Source organism: Tyto alba, unplaced genomic scaffold (assembly GCF_018691265.1).
Source record: "Tyto alba isolate M040663 unplaced genomic scaffold, T.alba_DEE_v4.0 Super-Scaffold_10, whole genome shotgun sequence".
In the NCBI taxonomy this organism is placed as follows: domain Eukaryota; kingdom Metazoa; phylum Chordata; class Aves; order Strigiformes; family Tytonidae; genus Tyto; species Tyto alba.
In genome coordinates this window covers 2,217,968-2,241,693 of record NW_024881262.1, presented here as the reverse complement: position 1 = coordinate 2,241,693, position 23,726 = coordinate 2,217,968, and the positions used below count along the sequence as shown (strand labels likewise).

The 23,726-nt window shown below is 44.7% G+C and overlaps 1 protein-coding gene across 1 annotated transcript in view; it reads left to right on the top strand.

The window, feature by feature from the left end:
- VEPH1 (ventricular zone expressed PH domain containing 1) overlaps nucleotides 1-23,726 on the top strand; it is an 87,225-nt gene that overhangs the window by 22,705 nt on the left and 40,794 nt on the right. Inside the window, exons 5-9 of the mRNA XM_033000091.2 lie at nucleotides 3,740-3,906; nucleotides 5,435-5,644; nucleotides 14,057-14,277; nucleotides 20,674-20,883; nucleotides 21,753-22,147. Coding sequence (XP_032855982.1) covers nucleotides 3,740-3,906; nucleotides 5,435-5,644; nucleotides 14,057-14,277; nucleotides 20,674-20,883; nucleotides 21,753-22,147 — 1,203 coding nt within the window. The remainder of the gene's footprint in view (nucleotides 1-3,739; nucleotides 3,907-5,434; nucleotides 5,645-14,056; nucleotides 14,278-20,673; nucleotides 20,884-21,752; nucleotides 22,148-23,726) is intronic.

Sequence of the window (23,726 nt, the reverse complement as noted above, 5' to 3'; positions counted from 1 at the left end):
GCCGAGCAGGCAGGTAAGGCTGGAGCCACCGGCTCCTCCGGGTTGGCTCCGTGCGCCCCAGGGGTGCTCCGGGGCTCCTCCGCCGTGCCGGGGGCCGCAGAAGGCTGCTGAGAGCCCGGTGCTGCTGCACCAGGTGCCTCCCAGCACCCAACCTTGCTTGTGCAAACCTGGGCTACCTGCCCCTTGGGCTGCTGGCCGCAGTACCGTGCTGTTCCCACGTGCCAAAGTGTCTCCCTGGTTTTTACCCTCTGTGTACAGGGAGTTCCTGCCACTGTGGGGCCTCCAGCTGCTCTCCTGCAAAAGTACGTGTTAAGCAATGCGTTAGAAGCCTCAAAAGCTTGGTAAAGTAGTGGTGAACGTTTTCAGGGAGGTATGTGCCTAACTTTGAGTCATCCCGGGGGGGGGGAAAAATAACTAGCCTCGGGGCGTGGGCTTTTATCCTTGAACACTCAATTTGGAGCGAATGTCCCAACGCAGCCGCGTAGCTCTGAGAGCTCCTTCAGTCCCTGTTACCTTGGCGGTGTGCTACCAGGCTCACTTCTTAATTTTTTTATTTATTTATTTTTTTTTTTCACAAGCTCTCTGTGCCGCTGGGTTGGGCAGAGCAAAGGTGACCTTGGGTGCTCGCCGTGCGCTCAGGGAGCTCCGGCAAAGCGTGCCCGGGGGGGCTGGCACTGGCGCAGCGCCCCGGCGGGGTTGCTCCCCTTGTACCTGGCGCCTCCTCCCCGCCTGACTCGCAGCCGACGGCGCGAAGCCATCGAGTGTCCCCAACTGTACCTGAGCCTCTGCCTGAGTTGTGTAATTCCCAGTGTGTGGTCTGCTTGGAAAGTCTGAGAAAATCCAATCTGGAAAGTATTGGGGGTAAGGGTGGGAGAGGAAGGAAGGGGGAGAGAAGGTAATTAAGAAGCTGACTATAATGCTTTTCCGTTCACAGACAACAAACATACTTTTCAGGCTCTTTGTTTAGACTGAGAGGGATGGAAAAAAGCAAATTACTTGGGAACGGGCACAATATCACCTCTGACTTGCCCAGGCTCTGCAAATCAAAAGGATGGTGAGCTGCGTGTGCGTGAATCCCGTAGAAACGGGAAAGGCGTGACAAACAAATGGCAAAAGGGACTCGGAGCTAGCTTGAAACATGAAAAGACGAGGAAGTAGTGAATTGGGTTGTACTTTGTGACCTTTCTTAGGTTACGTGGAGAACAGGCACAAGCTGCGGCATCTGCTTGGGTTGTTTACAAGGTTGTATGCACAGGTTATTCAATTAAAAGCAATTCCGTGTCAGTGAGGTCACTTAAATATCACTCCAAAGCGATGGGGTTGCTTCTAAATTGCCGTTGCTTTTCACTTGTCTCGGTTAGCAAATATAGAGCCAGCAATGTTTGCTGTAGGAAACTGCCCAAATCTGCGTTTGTACAAAGTATTTTTGTTCCGAGAAATTCCATGGCTGCAAACCATCGTGTGTCATGTCAAATTGCATCACTCCTCTAATACATCCAATACTTAAAATGCTCGTTTTCTCAGACTGAATAATTAGTCTTAATTTCCAGATACCTCCTATCTGTGACATCCCAGCTTAGGCAATAGCAGGTCTCGGGTTAGAGGCTGTCTTTCCTTGTTTAAAGCTGCCAGTCTTTGTTACTCTCTGCTGAATTCCTTCCCTCCACACTTTTACAGCTGAGATGAATTTTTCCTGTCGAGGAACACGGGAATTTTCATCTTTTGCAATTGTTAGCATTGCTGAAATCCAACTGGAGCTTAAGGGCTTTGTTCCATATGGGCAGAAAACTTCCAGTGAAAGCTAAACATGTGCAAGTGCAAAGAAAGGACTTATTTCTGTAAGCACTAAATTATCTGGAGAAGAAAATAATTTTTAGCGTATTCGGTTACAAAATTGCTCAATTTCAGGCTCAGATGTGACTCTAGAAAAGTTCAATAAATACATCCTCTCGCCATTTCAGTTCTAACTTCGGGTGAATTGGTGCTTTTCATGAATCCCACGGTACGTTAGTGACACTTAAAAAAAAAAAAAAAAAAAAAAAAAGTGACACTTTTTTACAGACTGACTTGTAACATCAGGAAGGGATTTGCACAAAGAACGTGGGTAGAAAATGGCCAGACCTGACCAGCTTACAGATTTATTTAGTGTAATTCATCAGCAAACATCTTTCCTTTGCAACTGGCCTTTGTGTTTTATACGTAGAGCAAAACAAGACAGAAATTTGCCCCATCCAAGGGACCGGAGGTGGGGTGGGAGCCTTGCCCTTGGCACGGCAGGGGTTGCACAGAGGGCTCGGAGAGGCCTTCGAGGAGAAGCCGACCATCCTTCAAGCAGAATAAACACTCCAGGATGGGGTGCTGAGGTGTGGCCGGCCGAACAGCGCGGAGGCGCTCCTCCGACGCACGGGGACCCTTAGGGATCTTTACAAGCTGCTCAACTAAAAGTTGTCTGAGCCTGCGATGAATTATGTGCTAGTGATTTGGCTCAAAGGTGATGCTGCAAGTCCTCGCGGTGTCTTGGGGTGCGTTTTCTGTGCCTGGCAAGAGCACGATGGGGTCCAGTCTGAACCCATACATCCTTTTTTTTTTTCGGCCGTCCATGAAGTGACCTGCTTATCTTCCAAAATTGCATGGCTGGGATTTAAATGGGAGCCAAAGCAGCAGGCCAGAGAGCTAGTTCCTATTGGAAACCAAATCCAAAGAGACCTTAAGGACTTTCAGGGGTTTACAAAACGGAGCCGTACTACGTTGCAATAGGCAGATGTTTTCCATATGTTGCTCAAGTGAAACTTAAATATATTGAGGCAGGCATGTACAGCAATGTGAAGTTATATATTTTGGTATGAGCCTGGGCTTCAAATTGAATTATGCACAGACATCTTAAGAAAATGTGTGAGAGGGTTTTGCATATCTTTGTCTGTCTGCAGTTGACTCTCTCTGGCTCTTTTCTATTCCTGGAAATGGCATCCTTAACTATTTATGTTCAAATTTACTGTCGGGCATATTTAGTTCTCTTAATAACCAGCTATTCTTTCCATATGTTGCTTATTTAATTTGAAAGTCTGAATCTTGACAAAAGAGAAATGTAGCTTTTATGTCCTTCCTAGCCTTTTTTTTTTTTTTTTTGATCTATTTATTTAAATGACACATAGTTTGGTCTAGGACTCAGAGTATCATCCAAATTTGAAAGCTCGTTAAGCAGCCTTCTCATGATATTGTACTTGAGAATGAAAATTGTAATTAATAGGATTTTATTTTTTCAATCTTCTCATGATATTGTACTTGAGAATGAAAATTGTAATTAATAGGATTTTATTTTTTCAACCTTCTCATGATATTGTACTTGAGAGTTAAAATTGTAATTAATAGGATTTTTTTTTTCAACCTTCTCATGATATTGTACTTGAGAGTTAAAATTGTAATTAATAGGATTTTTTTTTTTTTCAACCTTCTCATATCGTACTTGAGAATGAAAATTGTAATTAATAGGATTATTTTTTTTTTTTTAGCACCTACTTTGTTATACCTCCAGTGATTCACTCTGTTTAGGTTATTTTATTGGGCCTCCTGGCCCGGTGTATATATTTCTGCGGTGCGTTTTATACCTCCCTGGTTTTGTACTGATGATTCTTGAAAACTGGTGTCTCCAGGTGTGTGTGCTGATTTTTCTAGGGCTCTCTCCAGCTGCAGGGGACGGACACGCAGTAAGTCCCCGGCCTCTCATCTGCTCTGTTCCCAGGGAACGCGATGCTGCTGCGGGTCCTGCCTGCTCTGTACGAGCAGCGGCCGGGGCCGATAAACCTCCGGCTGAGGGAGCTGGTGGCACTGATGGCTCAGCTGGACCCGGCCGAACAGCACCACCTCCTCCGGCTCCTCCAGATTGTGGCCAGGAAAAAGGAACTGGGGGTAAAACCGTGTTTGGAAGATCGTTACTGCTTAAACGCTGCACCTCCTTTCGGAGGAGTTTATTTGTTTCAGATGGCTTGGCAAGGTCTGTCTGCTAGCTGCTCTCCCAACAGTGAGGAGTCCCATAACATGCATGACAGTGCTTTCCTACGCTAATTCCCTGTGAATTCTTTAATTCCATTCCAAATTCTCCATCTAATCATAAAGAGAACATAACAATGACTCTACTGCACCAAAATGTTTGTGTTAAACCAGAACTGTTTTCAGCTTTTTTGGCTCTTGCTCTGTCAGCTGAGTATGAATTCCCATAACTGTGTTTCCATTAGAACAGATGAACTGTATTAAATTACATATCGAGGAAAATCAAAATGAGTTCAGAATTGATTAGGAGTGAGCCAGAGATTAGTTAACTAAGGCAAAACATCCCATGCTTTGGAAATTGCATGTCACTGACCGCACCTATCAGGACAAGGCGCAAAACTACCTGCTTTGTGAATTTACAAAATTCATAAAGTCTTTGGAAAAGAAGCAGCAACAGTGGTCAGTGCTGGTCCCCCAGGTAGCCAGGGCAACTTTCTCGCAGTGCACAGCCCCAGATGGAGTAGAGCTCCCGTGGGAAGGAAGGGACGTGTCACCGAGGGAGCCGGGGTGCACCGCTGGCTGTTGCGAGGCTCCACGCTGGAGCCGACACGTCTGAAGAGGTTTTGTGTTCTCATTATTACCATTAATATCGTTTATTACTACTGACGAGTTATTCAGCCACCCACCTGCAGTATTTTGCCAGAGCGGTAGGTGTCAACTTGCTAAAGCAGGTAATCTTCAAAAAAATAACAGAACGGGTCACTTTATGCCCCATTTCTGTGTTGAAATGTCTTTTACACAGATGCAACAGTTTCACTGAGTCAGAGGTGGGTGTATTAGTGTACCTGTGTGTTTACATGAAAACTAATCCTTCAGTAGGTAGTTGTTTACTCTGCATCCTGTTTGTAAGATGATTTTAAGGGCTACAACCTCAGCCTCTTGAAAATTGTTGCAAGAAATGACAACTTGCCTACAGCGTTTTTCTGTGCAGTGAGGATTTGCCTCTTATTTTTTCCTCTGTTCCAGCTATTAAATTTGTCACGTTATTTAGTTTCTGGTGGAAACCAAAAATTTCTACTAGTACTTTAATTTACTTTATCACTGGGGAAGGATAAGTCTTACCTTCTCTTAATCAATAAAGTGTAGGACTGGCCCAGAGCAAGGGAAATATTTGGTGAGGGTTTTTTTGTCTTTTTTAGCAGTTGGGCATTTCCTTACTTATATATGCATAACTGCAATATTTCAGGGCTACAGCTTACCCTTATTCCACATGTTGAGCTGAACTTTGATTGACCTCAGCAATAGCTCTGTGCAAAGGTCAAGCAAGGGTTGAAAACTATTTTTAGTTTTATTTTTAACACTCCAGTGTATCGTACTTCTTTTGGTTATATGTGTTCCCAATTGAAAAATATATTCACAATTTGTTTCTGTTTGATTTTTTTATTAGGTGCTGAAAGAGTGTGTTCCATCTCTATTTGGACACTTGAGAGACCCTAACCATAGCGACGCTATTCTAAACATACTCACAGAAATATCCACCTATGAACCAACAGCCTTAGCCCCTTTTCTTCCGATGCTGAAGGAAATTGGTGAGAGTTTTCCAAGTCTGATTGGGCAAACAGCAAAGATCTTTGGAGCTGTTGGACATATCGATGAGGTAAGTTTAAAAACAAAAGAAGTTGATTGGTTTGGGGGTTGGGTGGTTTGATGGATTTTTTTTTTTTTTTTTTCCTAAATCTTGTGTAAAGTAATACATCTGAGTATTCATTTCTTCGTGAGTAACTAGACTGCCCAAGCAGAACATATTCCTGGTCAGGACACCATGATATGTCTAGACTGTAATACCAGTATGGATAGGAGAGTAAGTACCACAAAACTCAGACGTGGTATTTAGTGACTAAGACTGCCCTTCACTCTTCTAACCAAGGAACAGTCGCACAGTAAAGGGTCTCCACAGAAACGGGCTTCAGGTTAGTGGGAAAGAAAGAAACTTTCTCTAAGAGATTAGTAAGCATGAAAAAGATAAATATTTTTCTCATAGTTGTAAAGACAAACATATAAATGCTTATTACATTACTATAAAGATAAATATATAAATTATTATTACATCAATAGAAAGATAAATATATAAATTATTATTACATGTCATCCGTGCACATATGCATTCTGTTGATATGAATTGTCTTTTTATGGAATGGCTAAAACTCCTATTTGATAAAACTACATATTTGTCGTTATTCCGGGGACTTAGCTAAGCCAGGTTGCCATATACCTATGTGTGAAATGAAAGGCAGAGAAAAAGAAAAACATACTTTGCACACCCTTTGTATGGTATTATATTTTAGATTCATATAGCCTTCAGGAATGCTGTAATCATGCAGTGAAATATGAACTTCCTTGTATAGTATAATCCAGATATTTTGGCTTTGTAGCTGTAGTTAATTGGATACTTTAGACAAATGTCTTTATAATGAAAACACGCGGTGGTGATGCTGGGCTTAAGCCGCATCACAGGAACATCTTGGTTTGGGATGTGACCCAACGGGAACATTATGCCTAAAAAGGATTTATGGGGACAAACTCCTAAAAAATCACGGGAATTTCATGGCAGCGTAATGAATTTGCAGTGGAGTTTTTGCTTTAGTCGTGGCTGTGCGGTCGGGATGCGGGAGCGATGCTCACCTAATAACGGGCCGCGAACAGACCCAAACCCCCTGTGTGCACAGAGACCCTTGGGCAGCTCGCGGGTCCCCGAGCCCTCTGCCCTCCCCAAAATACCAGCTCTGATGGGAACCCCAAGAGCCCTGCCTCCCCAGCAGCAAGGGATGCTGCTCGTGAAGATCCCTGTCCCGCTGGATCTGGGAAATCCCTTGCACCCCAACCAGACCTGTCTTACCCTGCCGCTATCCCCTGCTCCTAAAAATCCAGCCTGGAGGAGGTTACCACCACGAGCTTGTAAACTACCTGATTGCTCAAGACCTTGGGTGTCCTGAGGACACCAAACTGGTTAAACTTACGACACGTCATGATTTTTAATGAGATTTTATTTTCACCCCCAGGTATGAGCTTATGTGTCTTTCACCACTGTTAATAGACATTTTCCTTCCACCTCAAATCATGGTCCTGTAAAGGCAAAAATAATGTTCTGCCGAAATCAAAGAGTTTCTGGTAAATAATCCAGATTCTTATGGCTGCGACATAACTCGTTTATGTAGCAGAAAATGAAGGGCATGCCGTGAATCTAACCGTTTGCTGAAGCGTGGCACTGATGCTAGCCATACGGTAACCTGGATAATTTATTTCAGTAAAGAGCTGAATCCCGCGGTTTCCACATCCTTCCAGTGATCCTTGAGGCAAAACTTGCACTAAGTCAAGTGGAGTTTGTTTGCATAAAGGCTAGAGATTGCACTGCGCGTTCTGCCTCTCCAAACCAGACTTTTTTGGTTGTCCTTCCTTTGACTCCGCTGGAGGCCAGTTTGGAGGGAGGAGGGGAGAAAAGTGGCGTCGTTTTGCTGTGCGGGGGAAAATCCTGTATAAATTCTTCTTCTGCCTTTAAGATGACAGTTCTTCTATTTACTTTTGTGGATACAGATAACGGTGTGCTTTCACCGATGATAGTGGTCATCAGAGACTCTCCAGAGAGGCTTCTGTGTCCGGAGATAATGGTTTCTTTTGGCCTCTATCCAAAGTTAGTCCCTTAAGTGTCGGGAGGGGGTGTTGTCGGGGGGTCAGGCTCCGTGCCCGGTGCCGCGGCTCTGCTCGGTGACAAAGGACCAGCCGCGAGCCTCGGGGCACCTCGCCTGCCCTCGTGCAGGCCCGTCGGGCAAACGCCGGGCCGTACGCCCCGTTACGTGTTGCTGGAGGTAAAACCAGACACGTGAGAAGCAAGGGGAAGTTTTCCTGTGCGCAGCCTTTTTAATAATTCAGAATTGTCTCGATAATACTCTTAGATGAGGCGGTCGCGCTGATTCAAGTGGATAGTGTGGCGTGGGGGAGCCTGGTGGGAGGCAGAGGGGGGGACAGCCCCTCCGTGCTCCCGTTCACCAGAGTGGATGGATGTTGTGAAGCCTCACCTCACTTGTTGCAATAAGGCAAATTATTTCTCCTTTGGCACTTGGTTTTGACGTGGATTGGCTGGTCAACGGGCATCTGATCGCTGTGGGTACGGCCCAGGAAGACACTACGCTTGCTGTTTCTGCTGATCTTGAGCTTTATAGTCATTTAAAGTGCAATTTATCTCATAAGAATCAAACCCAGATTTGGTTTGGCTTTGTAAATCTTATTTTGGGGTGGGGGGGAAGCCAAAATCACGTTGAAGACTGTGAGCTAAATGAACTTTGTTGTTCTCTCCTCGTTTACTTACATCACCCGAGCAAAATTTACCTTTATAAGAACTGCAGCTGACCACATTTAGCTCTGTGTTTAGTACTTAAGAGTCAACATCTCCTATAAGCTTTACAAGTTATAACCAGCTAATCCTCAAATGAGCACAGCTGGGATCAGAATTTAAGGATTTAATTCAGATTCTGTGTTTTAGTGTGTTGAACCAGCTCTTCCCATGTGAGTGTCTGAGGCCCCTTTTCTGCTGTGTTCTGCTACTTAAAAGGGACTGTATTTATTTTGCCTTTTGTTGTTATTGATTTATATCAGTACCAAGAACAAGCAAGGAACCAACTGGGCATGTTGCATTTCATATATTGTTGGAAACTACAGACTACAGTAAAGTTTACAAAGAAGTGATTTGCAGAACATTTTCTCCTTATATTTTTTAATCTGTTGGTTTGTGCAGACACACGTAGCTACCAAGTGTTACATGTGCAGCTTGGGGAAGCCTGCATTGAATAATTAGTCTCCAATCTCTGTCTTATAAGTAACTGGCATTACGTCCCATGTCATATGTCTTATTTTTCTAAGAAGCTGCTGATGTAGCAGCAGTCTGCATTCCAGCCCACTCTGCCGCCACGAGCGCTGCGTGTTTGCAGAGATGGGACACTTCTCGTTTGTTTGCTGTGGGCTCTGCTTTAGTGACATCCAGGAGACCTTTCCCTAGATACTCAAAAAACATTGATAAAAGCAACACCCAAAGGGTGGCAGAGCGGGGTTTTCCAAAGTGAGACGAATGGTTCCGCTCCTCTCCTCGTTTTGCTTTCCGAAAAGATGAATAATTCTGAATTATGGAAGATCTGCTCTGATCGAAATGTCTAAGCGGTTGCCAGCGCTCCGGTGACTTGATTTTCTTTCTGCAATCACCTTTGAGCCTTATCAGTCCGTGGGGCTCCTGACCTCAGTGCCAGGCTTGCACAACGCCGATGGCCACAACCGGGACGCGGGTTACGCGCTCCGTGAAACGTCCCCACTGGATCCTGCTCCGGAGGGTTGTCCCCGCTCCGTCCCGTCTCCTCCGTGCCGGGCAGAGGAGCCAGGGTGGCAGAAAGAGCCTCTCAACGCTGTGCCTCAAGCCAGGGAGAACCTCTTGGTGGGAAAAGGAAGGCAAGCTTTCCAGGTGAGGAGAGGTCCGAGCATAATATAGAGGAGCTTTGGGGCATCCTGAGGAGCAAGTGGGTCTCGGGGACCGTCTGCAGGGCCACGGGTGCCCCAGCCCTGCCCGCGAGCAGCCTGGCAGCTCCCTCTGCCAGCACTGCTGCTCTCTCTCGGTAGGGACCAGTGTCTATTCATCACCGTTGCTCCTGGAGGATTTGGATGTGCTTCTGGCAGTGCCACTCTGCCAGTTTGCTTGTTCCCTCTGGTATAAAACATGCAGAAAGGGCCTTAAAATGTGCTCGGGTGGTGGCTGGGCGTTGCAGGCTGGAGCCAAGGTTAGTGACCATTTTGGGAGCAAAACCTATGCTGGAGTTGCTGAGGAGGCTTAGGCAGACGTGGGGGAAGTTTTCCATTTTCTCTATGTTGAACACTTTTGTTTCATGGGGCTTTTGCCTCTTTTGTGCTGTGGGATGCAGTCTGCTGCCCCACATCACCTGCGTGCTTTCACGTAACAAGTTCCCTCTCCCTTCAGAGATGTTATAACTGATGGTCTTTCTCTCCCCTTCTGCTTGTGAGTTTTTCCTCTTTACCCTAAAGGGTTTTCCATTTTATTTCGGGGAACTTGAGTACCCACAGTTTTGGAGGGGTATGAGGAGCTACTTTGGGGGGACATTCATTGGTCCACAATTGTGTCAGACCAGACGTGGTGACCGAAGGGTCCCTGTGGCTCTTGTGTGATTAGTAACACAGCGGATTTCTCATAGGCTTCCTTTTCCCCTGTAAAGGTTTTGTTTTGTTCATTCTGGTGGTTTCTTGTGCTGATTTTACCCCCCACCCTATCGTGAGCCAAGAGACGGGTCGTGTCTCTTCATGCTCCCATGCAGATCAGGCTTTTTGAAAGGAAAGAAAAAAAAAAAAAAAAAAAGTAGTGCCATGGGTTTCTCTGATGTATGGGGCATGACTCACTGCAATGCAGACAATCAGCCTGTGATAAAATAAGCAGAAACACATCTGGCACCGTAAAAGCTGGACAGATCTTAAAGGCTCAGTATATAAGTGAGCGCACCCACAAGAAAGAATTAAAATAATACTCTGATCTGTGAGCGTAACTGCTAAGTTTCAAGCATTGCTGCAGCCAGTTAATTTATTTAGATCAGGTCCAAGTAGAAATGTGCAAGCAGCAAAATGGTCCCTGCAGACACAGGCACTGCCGATGGCCTTGTCCCGCAGCCCACCGTGGCGATGCCTTCCTCAAAGCCTCTGCTGTCACTTCTCCCCCTCTTCCTTTCCCTGTAACGGAGCCGTGTTACAGATACGCTGCTCGTTCTTACTTACAGACGTGAACCAGCATCAGCATCTCCTTCCCGGCCAAGCAAAGCAAGTGGGAAATGAAATGACGGTGGTAGCGCTGGAATTTTGCTGATATTTTATTTCACCGAGAGGTTTACGTGGGGCAAAGAGGGTGGCAAGGATTGAGGCTTGGCCCTTTAGGGTATAGATCGCAGATAGGAGCCGAAAATCCTTTCTGCTGGTTTCTAGAAGCAGCCTCTCGTGCTTTCCCTGAGCTGCTCTCTGCACCTTGGCAGTTCAGACAGACCCCTGGAGAGATGAGAGCTTTGGCTGAAAAGAGATCCCTTTATTTTAACGGTTGCCCCCTTGTTTATACACACCATTTCTGTTGATGTCAGTGACGGTCTCATGGGTGAAGTTGAAATCAGAACTTGTCCCTTAACCATAAATTTGTGCAAAGCAAAACACCATCTTGGGGCATAGGTCAATTTGAACGTTTTTGTGAGGGTTTTTTTTGTTGTTTTTTTTTGTTTTGTTTTGTTTTTTCCCCAATACCTGTATGTTTTGAATCCACTGGAAGTCAGAGTTACTTCTGAAAGCCTTTTTGTAGTCTCCTCAGCCTGATTTTAAGATAAAGCAAAATACTTTGCCACACCTCGTTATTTATATTTTAGATCTTCACCTACTGGCAGATGTAAAGCCATAAAATGCAAAGGATCCTTATGAAAAAATACATGAATACATAAAATAAGCATTGTTAAAAAAACCCAAGGGGTTGCCTACATCCAAATAGGCTTTCTGAAAATTTTGGGGTAAAAATTGTGGCAAGGATAATGACTGCTTTCATGTTGAGCTATTTTGCTGTAATTTTGTTTTGTGTAACAGTTACATATTATATTACTCAGTAAAGTTTATTGTTCTTTTACCTCACTCCAGGCGAGTAGCAGCATTTCAGCATGGCTGGAGACACTCCAGCTGGATCAAAGTGACATGAAAATGGTCAAAACTTCTCTTCCAGTTACGTCTGCTGCACAGTTTGTTTAGGAAACAAAAATGTGTTTTAAATGTTAATTGAGCCTGTGTTTATCTCTTGGAGGGAGGATCGTCTTCCAAATAAACTAGTGAATATGTACCAAAAAGTCAACCTCTTTCAAGCCATTGAGGAAAAAGCTCATTCCGTCACACCGTCCCAGCCCATCCGAGGATGTAGCTGCAGTTTTTCCCCATATGGCTGAAGGGAAGCAATTTGTCTGATACGCTTTTCTCATTTATCTCTGTCATGGCGCGGTGTCGCAGATCCCCTTTTGTTTGAAATAAGTTGACTTTTTCTTCCAAAAATGTCTTGCTTGTGATGCTCAGGCCATGTTCTGCTGAAGTCCCCCGTGTATTTTTACGACCCAGCTGCATTTGGAATCAAACTTTCAGCAATTTTTTCTCTCCCGTTACGAGGTCCCAGAAGAGAAGAGGTAATAATGTTATTGCCCCACAGTGTTTGGAGTATGTGTATGGCACACGACCTCTCCTCCTTTTCTGCTAACCCTTGGGAAGAAGAGGATTTTTTATTTTTGCCATTGTTTGCATTTCAGCACAGGCTCTAGAGGCAAAATATCATCCAATTTCTGTAACAATCCGCTGAGTCTCAAGTGGGCTTCACTGAGCAGAACCATACCCAGTTACCCGAGCGGAGGATCTGGTGTGAGCTCCTGAGTTAATTGTGACTTTCTCTGCTGCTCTTCCCACTTAGTTATTTTTAGGACTGTGGAACCTGATACACTTAGAACAATTAAAACAGAGGAATCCTAATGTGTTTCTTCACCTTTGCGGTTTCTGTTTCAATATGTGAATATGTGCACGTACATACAGAACTAGTTGGAACTGGAGTTGTGTGCCCTTGCCAAGCAGAGGCGATAAAGTAGCTTTGCTAGAAAATATTTGCATGTTTAATATCATGATCTGAAACAGGCCCTTGAATCCTAATTTGTGGGGGATGTGATCTTGCTGATAAATTGGCGCGATCGCATCCCCCTGGAAAATTGACCAGCAAAACTTTGGCTACAGAGGGCATATCAGACTTCAGTGATTGATACGGCTGCCAGACAGCGCCTTATCACGTGTGATGAGATCTTAAAATGAAATCTCATTTTGAACTTCTCTTTGTTGCAGCGTTAGTCACAGCTCTAATCTGAGTGTTGCTCCTAAATGAATTGCTGTGAAAGGAGAGAACCCCTGTGATTTACGAGGTACTTTAACCTCTCGCCATTAGCGAGAGGAGATGCTGATAGTCCCCTCGCTCCTCTGCCGAGGCTCTGCTGGAAGAGCCCTGCTCAGGCTGGGTAGCACCGGTGACGACAGGCTCTTAGGTGACACTGCTAAATATAGCAACACTCAACAGGTCCAGAAAGGGAAGTCGTGACTGGGGAGTGTTTTATGGTCTGAAAAATAGATCTTTGCTCCTGGCGGAGTATTTGTAACAGCTAATGGCATACGCAGAATTCACTGCAATCGCCTGGTGACCCTTGATTACTTGCAGTTATGGAGTGGAGAGTAAGAGGGACAAAGCCAAAATTCTGGACCTTAGCCTGTTAATACACTGAGGCCATAAGGAAGGCGCAGAAGCACAGACAGTCATGGGTCACGCAGTGCCACCAAGCAGGGCAGACCTGAGCCGCAGGGTCTGTTGAGCTGAGCTCTGCCGGCAGGTTAGAATTTGTTCGTGTCCGTGCTAATGCCTCTGTGAGCTCAGTGTGCACCGGGCCGGGTATGGACACGGGGAAAAACACCCTGGGGGGAGCAGAGCCTGTGAACTGGAGCAGCGTGCGCGAGCGCTTGGCCCTTCTCGAGAGAAACGGCAGAGAATAAAGCAAAGAAAGGGCACAGAAACTGGGTATGGGGAGGTGAAGTAGCTTGGCCAGGCTCACAAGGCTCATCAAAGGTGGAAGGGGGAGCTAGGTCTGTTGCTGGTGCTCTGGGCACTCAGCCAGGCTGATCTAACACCCTTGAGCAGCGCAGGGCCCTTCAGAGGTGCTTTAGGGACGCTGACTCTAGGTTTGGAGGAGGACACAAGGTGTACTGAGTTTGGGCCAAGTTAGGTAATACCAAGAGGAATAAATGTAACATCAGTAGTACACAAAAATAAACACTCTGTTTGGTGCAGTTGCCTTTTTGTTAGTTATCGTGGGGTAGCCACTATTCCCCAATGACAATGGTTTAATCAGCAGCACGCACACAAACCTTCTTTGTACAAGGAAACAATGAACTCATTTATTTAAAACTGTTGTTCTTTCCTTGTGTTGTGTAGGAGAGCGCCAGAATATGTCTGATGTATTTAGTGAACCAGCTGGCCAATATGGAGCACTCGTTTCACCATATTCTTTTGCTGGAAATTAAGAGTCTCACTGACACCTTCTCGAGCATCTTGGGCACTCAGAGCAGAGATATCTACCGCATGAGCAACAGTTTCACTGCCATAGCCAAGCTCCTCGTCCGACAGCTAGAGAAAAACGACGCATCAGGAGCCAGGTAAAGCTAGTTTTCACGTGATGAAGCCACAGCCATCTCTGTGGCTGTGTGAGGCAGTATAAATTTATACTAAATATATTCCAGTTGCAATGAATGACCAGTCAACTGAAAAATATATTCAAGTTGCAATGAATGACCAGTCAACTGAAAGATGGATGTGCTGCAGTTCCTACACGTTACTACATTGCTATTTTCATACTGATCTTGATATCTCTGCTGTATCATTCCAGTATATACTCACTCAGATGTTGGATCGTGTTATTTATAGGGTGGGGTTCGCATACAAAATAGTTTACAGACACCTGATGGGCAACATATCCCTGCTTGTAGAAGTAACTTGAGGTATGCATTTCAGATGCAAGCATAAAGATGATTGACACTAAAGCAGAAATCTGTAATTAAAGTAAGAGCTGTAGGTGCACTGCAGAGACCAGCTTCATGCTACCAGGCAGAATGACCTCTGAACATTACACAGCTGAAGTTGCGTCATCTGGCAGTGAAGAATAAAGAAGCTCTTCAAGTTTTAGCACTTAAAGAGTAGGAAAAAATCCATGTCTTGGATAAGTAGACTAAGGCAGTCTAAAAAGCTTCGGTTAAAAATAAATCGGTGAAGTCAGGCTACACAATTATCACTGAGTTTATTCTAGAAGATAACGACTGAAGCTGATGAGAACGATGACTGGTATAGCTCCCTGATAAAGGTTTGCTAAAAAAAGTCTGAAAAGAATTTCTCAAGCTTGTACAAAAGACATTCTGCTCACTCAGCTTCTTTTAAATGTGTGTTCTAAGGTTAAAGCAGTAGAAGCGTTGCTGCATTTGTCAGAGTAAGAATATAAGTGTTATTTAGATATATGGTGGTAGTCACTTTTAATTAGGAAGAGACTTATAATTAGCATTGTGTATACTGAAATAGGTCAAGAGGGCACAAAGGAATAGTAATTCTTTGAAAAAAATGTAACACAGATGTCAGAAAACTCATAACCATGAAGGATAGCCTTGGAGACAGACTTGTAGAGTTGGAGCCAAAACATTGAGGTCATTTGAGAAACAATTAATTGGTATCCTGGAGAGAGTTAAAAATGAAAAAGGAAAGGAACCCTGATGTAGTCTCTCACTTTACAACAAGGCTGTAGGAAACGTCTGAACTTCACCTGGTGGCAGAAACCTCAGCTGAAATCGAGCCCTCAGAAGTCATTTTATGAAAAGTTTCACTGAAAATAATGAAAAAGCCTGTGGAGATAGCAAAGTGAGCATGAAATGACATACACGTTTTCCAAACCAGTCAAGTTCAGCTGTGAAGAAGAGTGCGCCAGATGTCACTTAGTGAAGGGGATCAGAAGGATGTCATGTATTCTGGGAACTGCAACGGAGCAGGACAGGAATTGCGAGGCTTCAGTAACAAAGCATAATAATTATTCATGCAGACCATCGTGGTCCCCGGATTCGTGGTAGAAAAATTACTTTCTTTGCTAAAATGTTGTGATATTCCTATTCCTGATTATCTTCTGTGCTTAACACTTTTCTCTAGAGCTGATAAAAACCAGTAAAAAACAAGGAAAGGTTTTCATTAAAATGTTGTTGCTGTGTTTTCCCATTTCCCTCTAAAATTCCCCTTTGTTAAGGACTTGCTTTGCTGAGGAGTAGAAGCTTCTTCATCTGTGTGAGTGTGGTTACGGATGCAAAATACTGTTTGGGAGGGGGGAGTCTGGGGGAGAGAAGGATGGAAATGATAATATTTTTCAGTGGGTTTTTCAGAAAACGTCGTTTTCCTTCGGGAAGAAAACTCTACTGATTATACGGAGCATGAAAGGAAAAGGCTTTGGTCTCTTGTTTAAGTTGTATTTGCTTCTGAGTGACAAGTTTGAACACAGCTACGCATCTAAGTGAATGAAAATGGAACAGCTGTCTTTGGAGTATGAAAGTGGCCAGGGGGCCAGACTGGAGGGGAAAATGTAGGGGCAGGCCATGAGAATGCACCCACCTTACCCCAGGGCTGCGGGGGAGCTGCTCAGGGTTTATCCTGCTTTAAGGAAGGGCAGAGTTTGGCCTTACGTCTGCAGTGGAAGGCACTTAAAATAGACATTCCTCCACGCTGATTTGTTTTGTTGTTAGCGGTTTTTAACATTTCTGTGGATAAATTGGTGCTTTTAGAAGAGGGGGCAGGCCCCGGGGGTGCAGCCGGGCTCGCCACGAGGCGGGCGTGAGTGTAGCCAGAACCGAAGGGGCGGAAAACCCGTCCCTGCTGCTCCCCTGAGTAAGGAACGATGGAAAACCCGTCCCCACTGCTCCTCTGAGTAAGGAACGATGGAAAACCCGTCCCTGCTGCTCCTCTGAGTAAGGAACGATGGAAAACCCGTCCCTGCTGCTCCCCTGAGTAAGGAACGATGGAAAACCCGTCCCTGCTGCTCCCCTGAGTAAGGAACGGTGTCCTGGGACGCGGCTGCCTCAGCCGGGTCTGCCCCGCGCGCCGCTGCCTCGGGCCAGCAGTGGGACCTGCACCCTTTCAAACAAACCTCTCTGAAATGACTTATTCTCCCTCTGCTGCTTGATTTTTTTTTTTTTTTTTTATTTTTATTTTAAAAATTTTATTCCCCCCCCCAAATCCTCTGTGACCCTGGTTGCACGCAGCTACCATCATCTTATCTCAGCGTGGCCGTGAGAGATCACAGTGAAACACTGATTTTTTCATAATTATACTTTTTAGGTATTTGGTTTTATATTTCAGGCCTGTGTCGAGCCAAGTATCGGCTAAATTGGACAAGAACAAGTATGGTGCAGCAGTTAAGGCTAAAATGAGGATTTTCCGCTGATTTAAGCGGAGTTTATTCTGACTTGTACCAGCGTGAGTAGGGCTGGTCCAGACGTCAACGTGGAAATACCCTCCTAGCTCCAGAGCCGCTGCAGTTACTGAACTGCAGCGTTTTTTAAGGAGCAGCAATCCAGAGTATTTGTGCTGAGAAAAGAAAACAGGATTTTAAAATGTGTGGCTGGATTATAACCATTCCTTCCAGAATCATGTGTTTACATAAGAAGAAACGGATTCTTTAGAGTGATGGCTGGCTTGGAGTCGTCTGACACGGAGAATTTTACATGCAGTTAGCGCAGAGTATAATTAAAACCATGCGACGCTCTGTTGCCCCTTACTGTCACAAAATTGCAAGTTGTTCAGTCTCAGAGGTGCTTTTTAAGAACGTATGCAGAGTTTTATCAGACTGATCCAACCTAGAAGTATAGCATGGTCATTTACAAGAAGGCAAGAAAGGAAAAATGAAAGAAAATTTAATGATGCTTCCAAGCCCTCGTTCTGGGTGAGAACTGATGGTAGCAGGCTATAGCAGCGCTACGCAGTGTAGCAGCTGTATGAAATGATCTCCTCTCCTTGAAGGAGAGGATAGATCTATCACATGGCACCACTGAGCATCTCTTTAACATTCATTTGCCTTTCATTTTCTACAGTATTTGTCCTTCCAATTTGTAGTGGTGAAGAGAGCTGGAGTAGCATCTAAGACTCTCCTGTGTTGTTAAGGGACTACGGTGTGATTTAAATCAGCGATTAGAACGTCCTGGCCTCCACCATTAGCACCCATGAGTGCAGAGGCTGCGTGCGAAGTGCCGGGGGATGCAGCCTCCAGCTCCCCGTGGCACCTCAGCCTCGAACCTTATCTGGCTGCTGCTGATTCCACGACCATTCCTTAACAATATTTGGCAGCTCCTGAGGGGCTTCCCAACCATGAGCCGGAGGTTTCGAGATCGCCATCGCTACCCACCACTTGCCTTCTTCAAACCTGTGCATCCATTGTAGTTGAGGAGGTGATTATGTCTGGACGTTGATGGACCACAAGGACCTGCACTCGATCCATTTGTGCTGCCTCCATCCACACAGAGTTGAAGCCCTGGAAGCTGTCCCACCTCGAGTGCATTTTTAGCAATTTCTATTTATGTATCCTCTTTTTCCCATTTTAAGCACCTGACTGGTGGTGTTGATAATGGTGCTGGTGGTCTGGAGAAATGCTTCTCAAATTAATGTCTCGCTCTTGACTCGCTGACCTGTATATTTAGGTCTTTTTTTACAGAGAATATAAAAGCAGTGAAACGATGAGTGGCATAGTACTGTCTTTGCAAGCCAGGTCCTTATGATTTCTCGATAGGTTTGTGCATCCTTTTTCCTCTTGAAAAGAGCCTGAGCTTTGGTGTAAGCTGATCCAGCTCCAGCAACCTCAGCAATGTACCGAACGTCTCTTGCCAAGATTTCAAACAATAGTTTATTTTACTGTTGCTGGAAGGGGAGGCCAGCAGGAAGGCCTGCCAGGCGTCCCGCTGGGCGTGGGGTGGAGGCTCCATTGAACATTTTGCTTGGGGTATGTGCTTTTGGCTTCCCGGGAATTGATGCGAGCGCAAAGCGGGTACACGTGAGAGCAACTGGTCCCCTGGGGACACCAACGGGGTCAGACCCACGGGGGTGGCTTGAGGAGCACCAGGGGCAGCCACGAGCCCCGCCTGCGCGAACTCAGGGGTGCTTTGGGTGTGGCAAATCGGATTCATGGATGTGTTTCTTTAGCAGAAGCGTTTTCTGGTATTTCCTTCACAAAGCCATCTGAGCTCAACGGGAGGATGCTGGACAAAAAGGCCATTTTTATTTCCAAACATCATCAAGACTTGCTGGTTTGGGTCTGTCATTCATAAACCCCATCAGTCCATCAATCCCCTCTCTGTAGCCAGAGGGCTTTATATGTGTTTACGTATGTAACAGACATTTTTCTTAGCGTTTAGTTCCCACAATGGGAGCAGTGTTGAGAGTTATGTTGGAGTGACAGCCTTCTAATAAATTAAATCTTGTCCCACATCTCCAGAAAGATTTGTTAGTAAAGGTCATACCGAGGTTCTTTATTACAGAAGAATATTTTTTTTCAAAGTGTTCTGCAGTGTTAATATATTATGAGATCTTGCCTAAATTAAAAACAAAACAAGACAAAACCTGCCAACTCCCCTGAGAAGTATCCTGAACTGCCTTTATCAAAACAAATGAAAAAGTGCTTTTTGTGATGCAGTACCAGTGGTTGGGGTTTTTTTAAACATGCTTTTTTGTTTCCACAATTGGTAATTTGCAGTATTTGGGAGTTTTTAATAGGCTTCCCGACTGTGAGCATGACTTGTTGAGACTCTGCTGCTTTGAAATTGCTGTCTTAAAACTCTTATTTGTGGCTTTCCATATCCATATTTTACCGATTTAGCTCTTCAGATGTTTGCTCATCAGGAGAAAAAAAAAAAAAAAAAACAAACAACAAAACAAAAAACCAAAACAACAACAACAAAAACCCCCAACAACCAAAAAAAAAAAACCAAAAACAACAAAGAAATGGTCAGAAACAAAATGAGCTTGTTTTAGAGCTGTGGGTAGAGTTTACAAAATAAATACCGTCAAATGCCCCTTAATTCTCTAAGAGGTTTCTGATTGTCTTTGTATTGCCTTCATGATTTTTTGGTCCAGTTACTCCATAGTTGCAGGAATAAGATGGGAACATCCAAATCCTCAGCAGAAGGCACCTCCCTGAGGAAGAGGGGAAGGGGCAACTGTGCTTTTGCCACCGTGTGCTGTTGGTGCCCTGGGAAGTTCAGTCCTGCTACTGCTGCTCAAGGGAGAGGACAGACACCCAAGGTTTTGGTTTCTGGCAAATGGCCCAATATCTGAAGGATATTTGTCCTTTACAATTAACAGCTTCCCTTCAATTTATTTTAAAGCTATCTTCGAGTTTTGCATTGAAAGGTTACATAGTCTAAGACTGACGGAACGATCCAATTTAAAATCAAACAGCTTCCCCTGCGGTCCTAAAAGTTCGTTTTAACTCTTCATTTTCTCTTTTGCTGAACGTCAGTCACATTGCTTCAAACTTTTCGTGAGCCTATTTCTGTCCATGTGCTGTGTTTTAAAAGATGTTTTTCTTACTCAGAGTACAATAATTCAGTAGGAACTGCATGTACTTTTGTCAAATCTTTAAAACCACAGACTTCTATAAACTCTGCAATTAGTTTGACTTTTGGTTTATGAAAGTAATGTAATAAGCCACTGTTTAGCAAGCTTGAGAATGGTTTAAGTTCAGTTGAAAAACTTTTGCTATGGGGCTGTCAGGGAAAGAGTTGGGTTTTGCTTATGTAGATATAGCACATGCAGCTTCTAATCCAGTGTTGTCAGATATGTTCAATGTTTCTGGTCCATCTGACAGAGACATGGATCTAGAAAATGTTTCTGAAAATGATTAATCAACCTCTAGGAGAATCTCTGCTGAAACGTGATTATTTTACCAGATACATAGTACAGGTCACAGGCAGGAATTGCAGCATCAGCATCACTTTGAACACAGCGTACCAGAGTTAAACCTCTGCTTTCTAATTCCTTAGAACAGAAAATGATACGGAAACAGAATCTCCCGTGCCACTGGATGATTTAAAATCTGTTATGAGTGGAAATGATGAAGATGGGAAGCTTCAAGTTAAAATACAGGCTTTTGAAGAGAAAATAAATGTCGACAACAGTACTCCTGGCTCAGTGCGGAGATACAGTTTAGGACAGGTTTCTAAAGAAGAAAGGAAGGATATGAGATTTAACAGGTATGGCTCTGTAAAAAGTGTGAGTGATTTTCATGAATATCAGTTTTGTAATAAAACTTTATCCAAACATTGAGAACTTGGTCTGCTTGCATGATACCTATGGGCATCATAAGTCTCATTTTAACCAAGTCTCATATCCATGAATTCAAAGGCTGGATAAAATCTTTCAAAATTATTTATTTAATCTCTTCTGTGCCCTAAAACAGCACAAGGGAGAGGAAAATAGTTGCATACGGATATTAGATGGAAAGGAGGATACAGAGACCATTCTTGGGTATTATTGCTGACAATACATATCAGACATTTGAATCAAATTTTGCCCACGTGCTGTGTGAGAAGAGTGCGACTCCCGGGACCCTGGGTGAGATAAGGGCTCAGACAGCATCGTGCACCCACGGTGTCCTCAGTGTTTGCCCTTTCAGTCATTTCCCTTCTACCCTTCTTACTCCTATGGGGGCTTAGCTTCATCCTCGGTGTATAGGTACAGGGCAGTGAAGAACTGGAGGCTGAATCTTGGTTCAGTGAAATGGCTGCTGGATGGCATTTTTATGATGTGATCGATAAAGCATATACCCCAGTCCTGGGGTTAAATGTTTCTTGCAGATAGGTTGACTAGCTCCCTCCATGGCACGCAGATGTGGTGATATATGGATATTATTTAGTTTAATTTGCTTATTAAAGTTGTGGCTTGGGTTTGGCTTTTGAAATGCATATTTATCAAAAGATACTCGCCTCGGGCTAAGTGAGCCCCGCAATCAGCTCCCCGAGCCAGCTGCACAGAGGTAATTCGGAAGAGCACGTGTTCGGGTGATTTTTGTGTCTTGCCTCTATTCCAAAGCATTTTTTTCCTTTCCTTAATCGCCTTCCAGGTCCAAAAGCCTCGCTTTGCATGCAGTCCGCATGAAGGGGGTACACTCAGAGAGCGGACAGGACGAGGAGAACGGGGAGATAACTGCTGGCATCTCCTTCACTGAGATCTACTTTAGCCAAGAAAATGACAAAGTGTCTTTCAGCGTCGATACTGAAGCAATGCAACTGGGAAATTCTTTGGTTTCACACCAAAGTATCGATTACTCGGAATCAGCAAATTTGCCAGAATCTACTAAAGAAAAGGCCCTCGAAGGAAGCGCAGAGGCAGTGACGAGCCCTGTGGAATACCAGGACAAGCTCTACTTGCACTTGAAGGAAAACCTGGGTAAAGTGAAAGCATATGTCACAGAGATGGGGAGGAAAATTCCAGTCCCCGATCGGTGTGTTATTGAAGGTAAGAGGTCTGAGCCTTTCCAATTACGAGAACTTTACACTGAAAGTCCTCAGGGTTCAAGCAAAAGGGTAGCAAAGATCCTCTAGCACAGAGCTCATGCATGGGGAGGAACGTTAGTTTTATAAAACAATGTCATTCACCAAGTGGAGCGTTTTGAACTCTTCCAGGACTGTCATTGTTATCCCTCGGGGTTATGGTGCAGCCCTCACCTACCCCAGGCTCCCGTGAAGGTTAGGGTGAGGATTGCCTTTTGGCTGCCGTAGGGAACGATCCCCGAGCTCTCGGGGTGGGGAAAAAGGCAGGACCATCACACTGAGCTGAAGAGACGTGGCTGTTGGCTTGGACTAGCAATCCCTCTGGGCACGTCTGCAGGGCGGGCAGGCAGGGGAACGTCCCCCAGCTCCGGGCTGAACGTTACGGAGCTGTGCTGGCCGTTGTGGAGCGCTGGGCGCAACGGAGCGCACGTGCCACGGGTGGGACTCGCCCACGCATGGGTAAGCACGTGCTTGTACTTAAGCCTCTTCCTTGGCCTGCTGGGTTGGTCTAGAGCAGATCCATATCTCTTTCCTCGTAACCATGATATCGCTGCATCAGTTGCCTTAGAAGATGCACCAGAAATGAAGCAGGTCAGGACCCTCGGGTCAGCACAGAGCTCCTTGAGTGAGATCTCCCGTGCTTCGGGTTGGGTTGGATCCTATCTCACCGCTTCCCTGGGGTCGTTTCATGTTTTCTGCTTTCATCAAGGGTGCGAGAAAGCTGGGTTGGTGAGGCTGGGGGGGGGGGGTGGGCGATCCACTGCGAGATGGGCCTTTGATGCTCCTCTCTGAAGTAAACGCTTTAGGTCGGGTTGGGAGCCTCTTGCTCCTACTGAGCAGCAGTCGCTTCCCCTAACACGAATTTGTGTGCGTCTGGCCACGCACTGGTGGTCGTGAGCGATTCTGCCTTCAGTGGGCCACACTGATTCCACAGAGTAAGCTGACTCAATAAATTACATTTATTTGCAGTCACTTAAAACGTCGTCATCTAATACTACATAACTTCAGGCCCATCAAATATCAACTTTTGTTGAGAAAATATTTTACTTTTTCAGTGGTCAAGAAGTTGAAAAACGACCTCCACTCAAACAGTGTACAACTACATAGATTTTAAAAGCTGAAGTTTCTGAAGAATTTCCAAATATCTTAAATTCCAGGTTTACTGTTTGAAACGGTACTTTGGTAGAATTAATGGTAAAAATTTTGTTTCCTAAAATTACAGTGGAAACATGAGTGCAGAATCTGGCTTTCGAAATGCTGAACGCTATGACCTTGCGTTAATCAAATACAAAATGTTGAGTATTTTTAAATGTATTGCTCATTTTCTGTTCTGAAGTACTTATTATGATATGCTCTAAGCATGTGACTGTTTCTAAATTCATTCAAACTATTGTAATTTCCTGAAAATCCTCAACTAGCATTCTTAGGGAAATTTTTTGAGTGGGGACACATGTGCAGAACAGGAGATTTATGTGACTCATTCTAAATATGTTGAAGAAATGCAGTCTGGCTCATTACGCAGGGGACAGCTTTGTTAATATTTC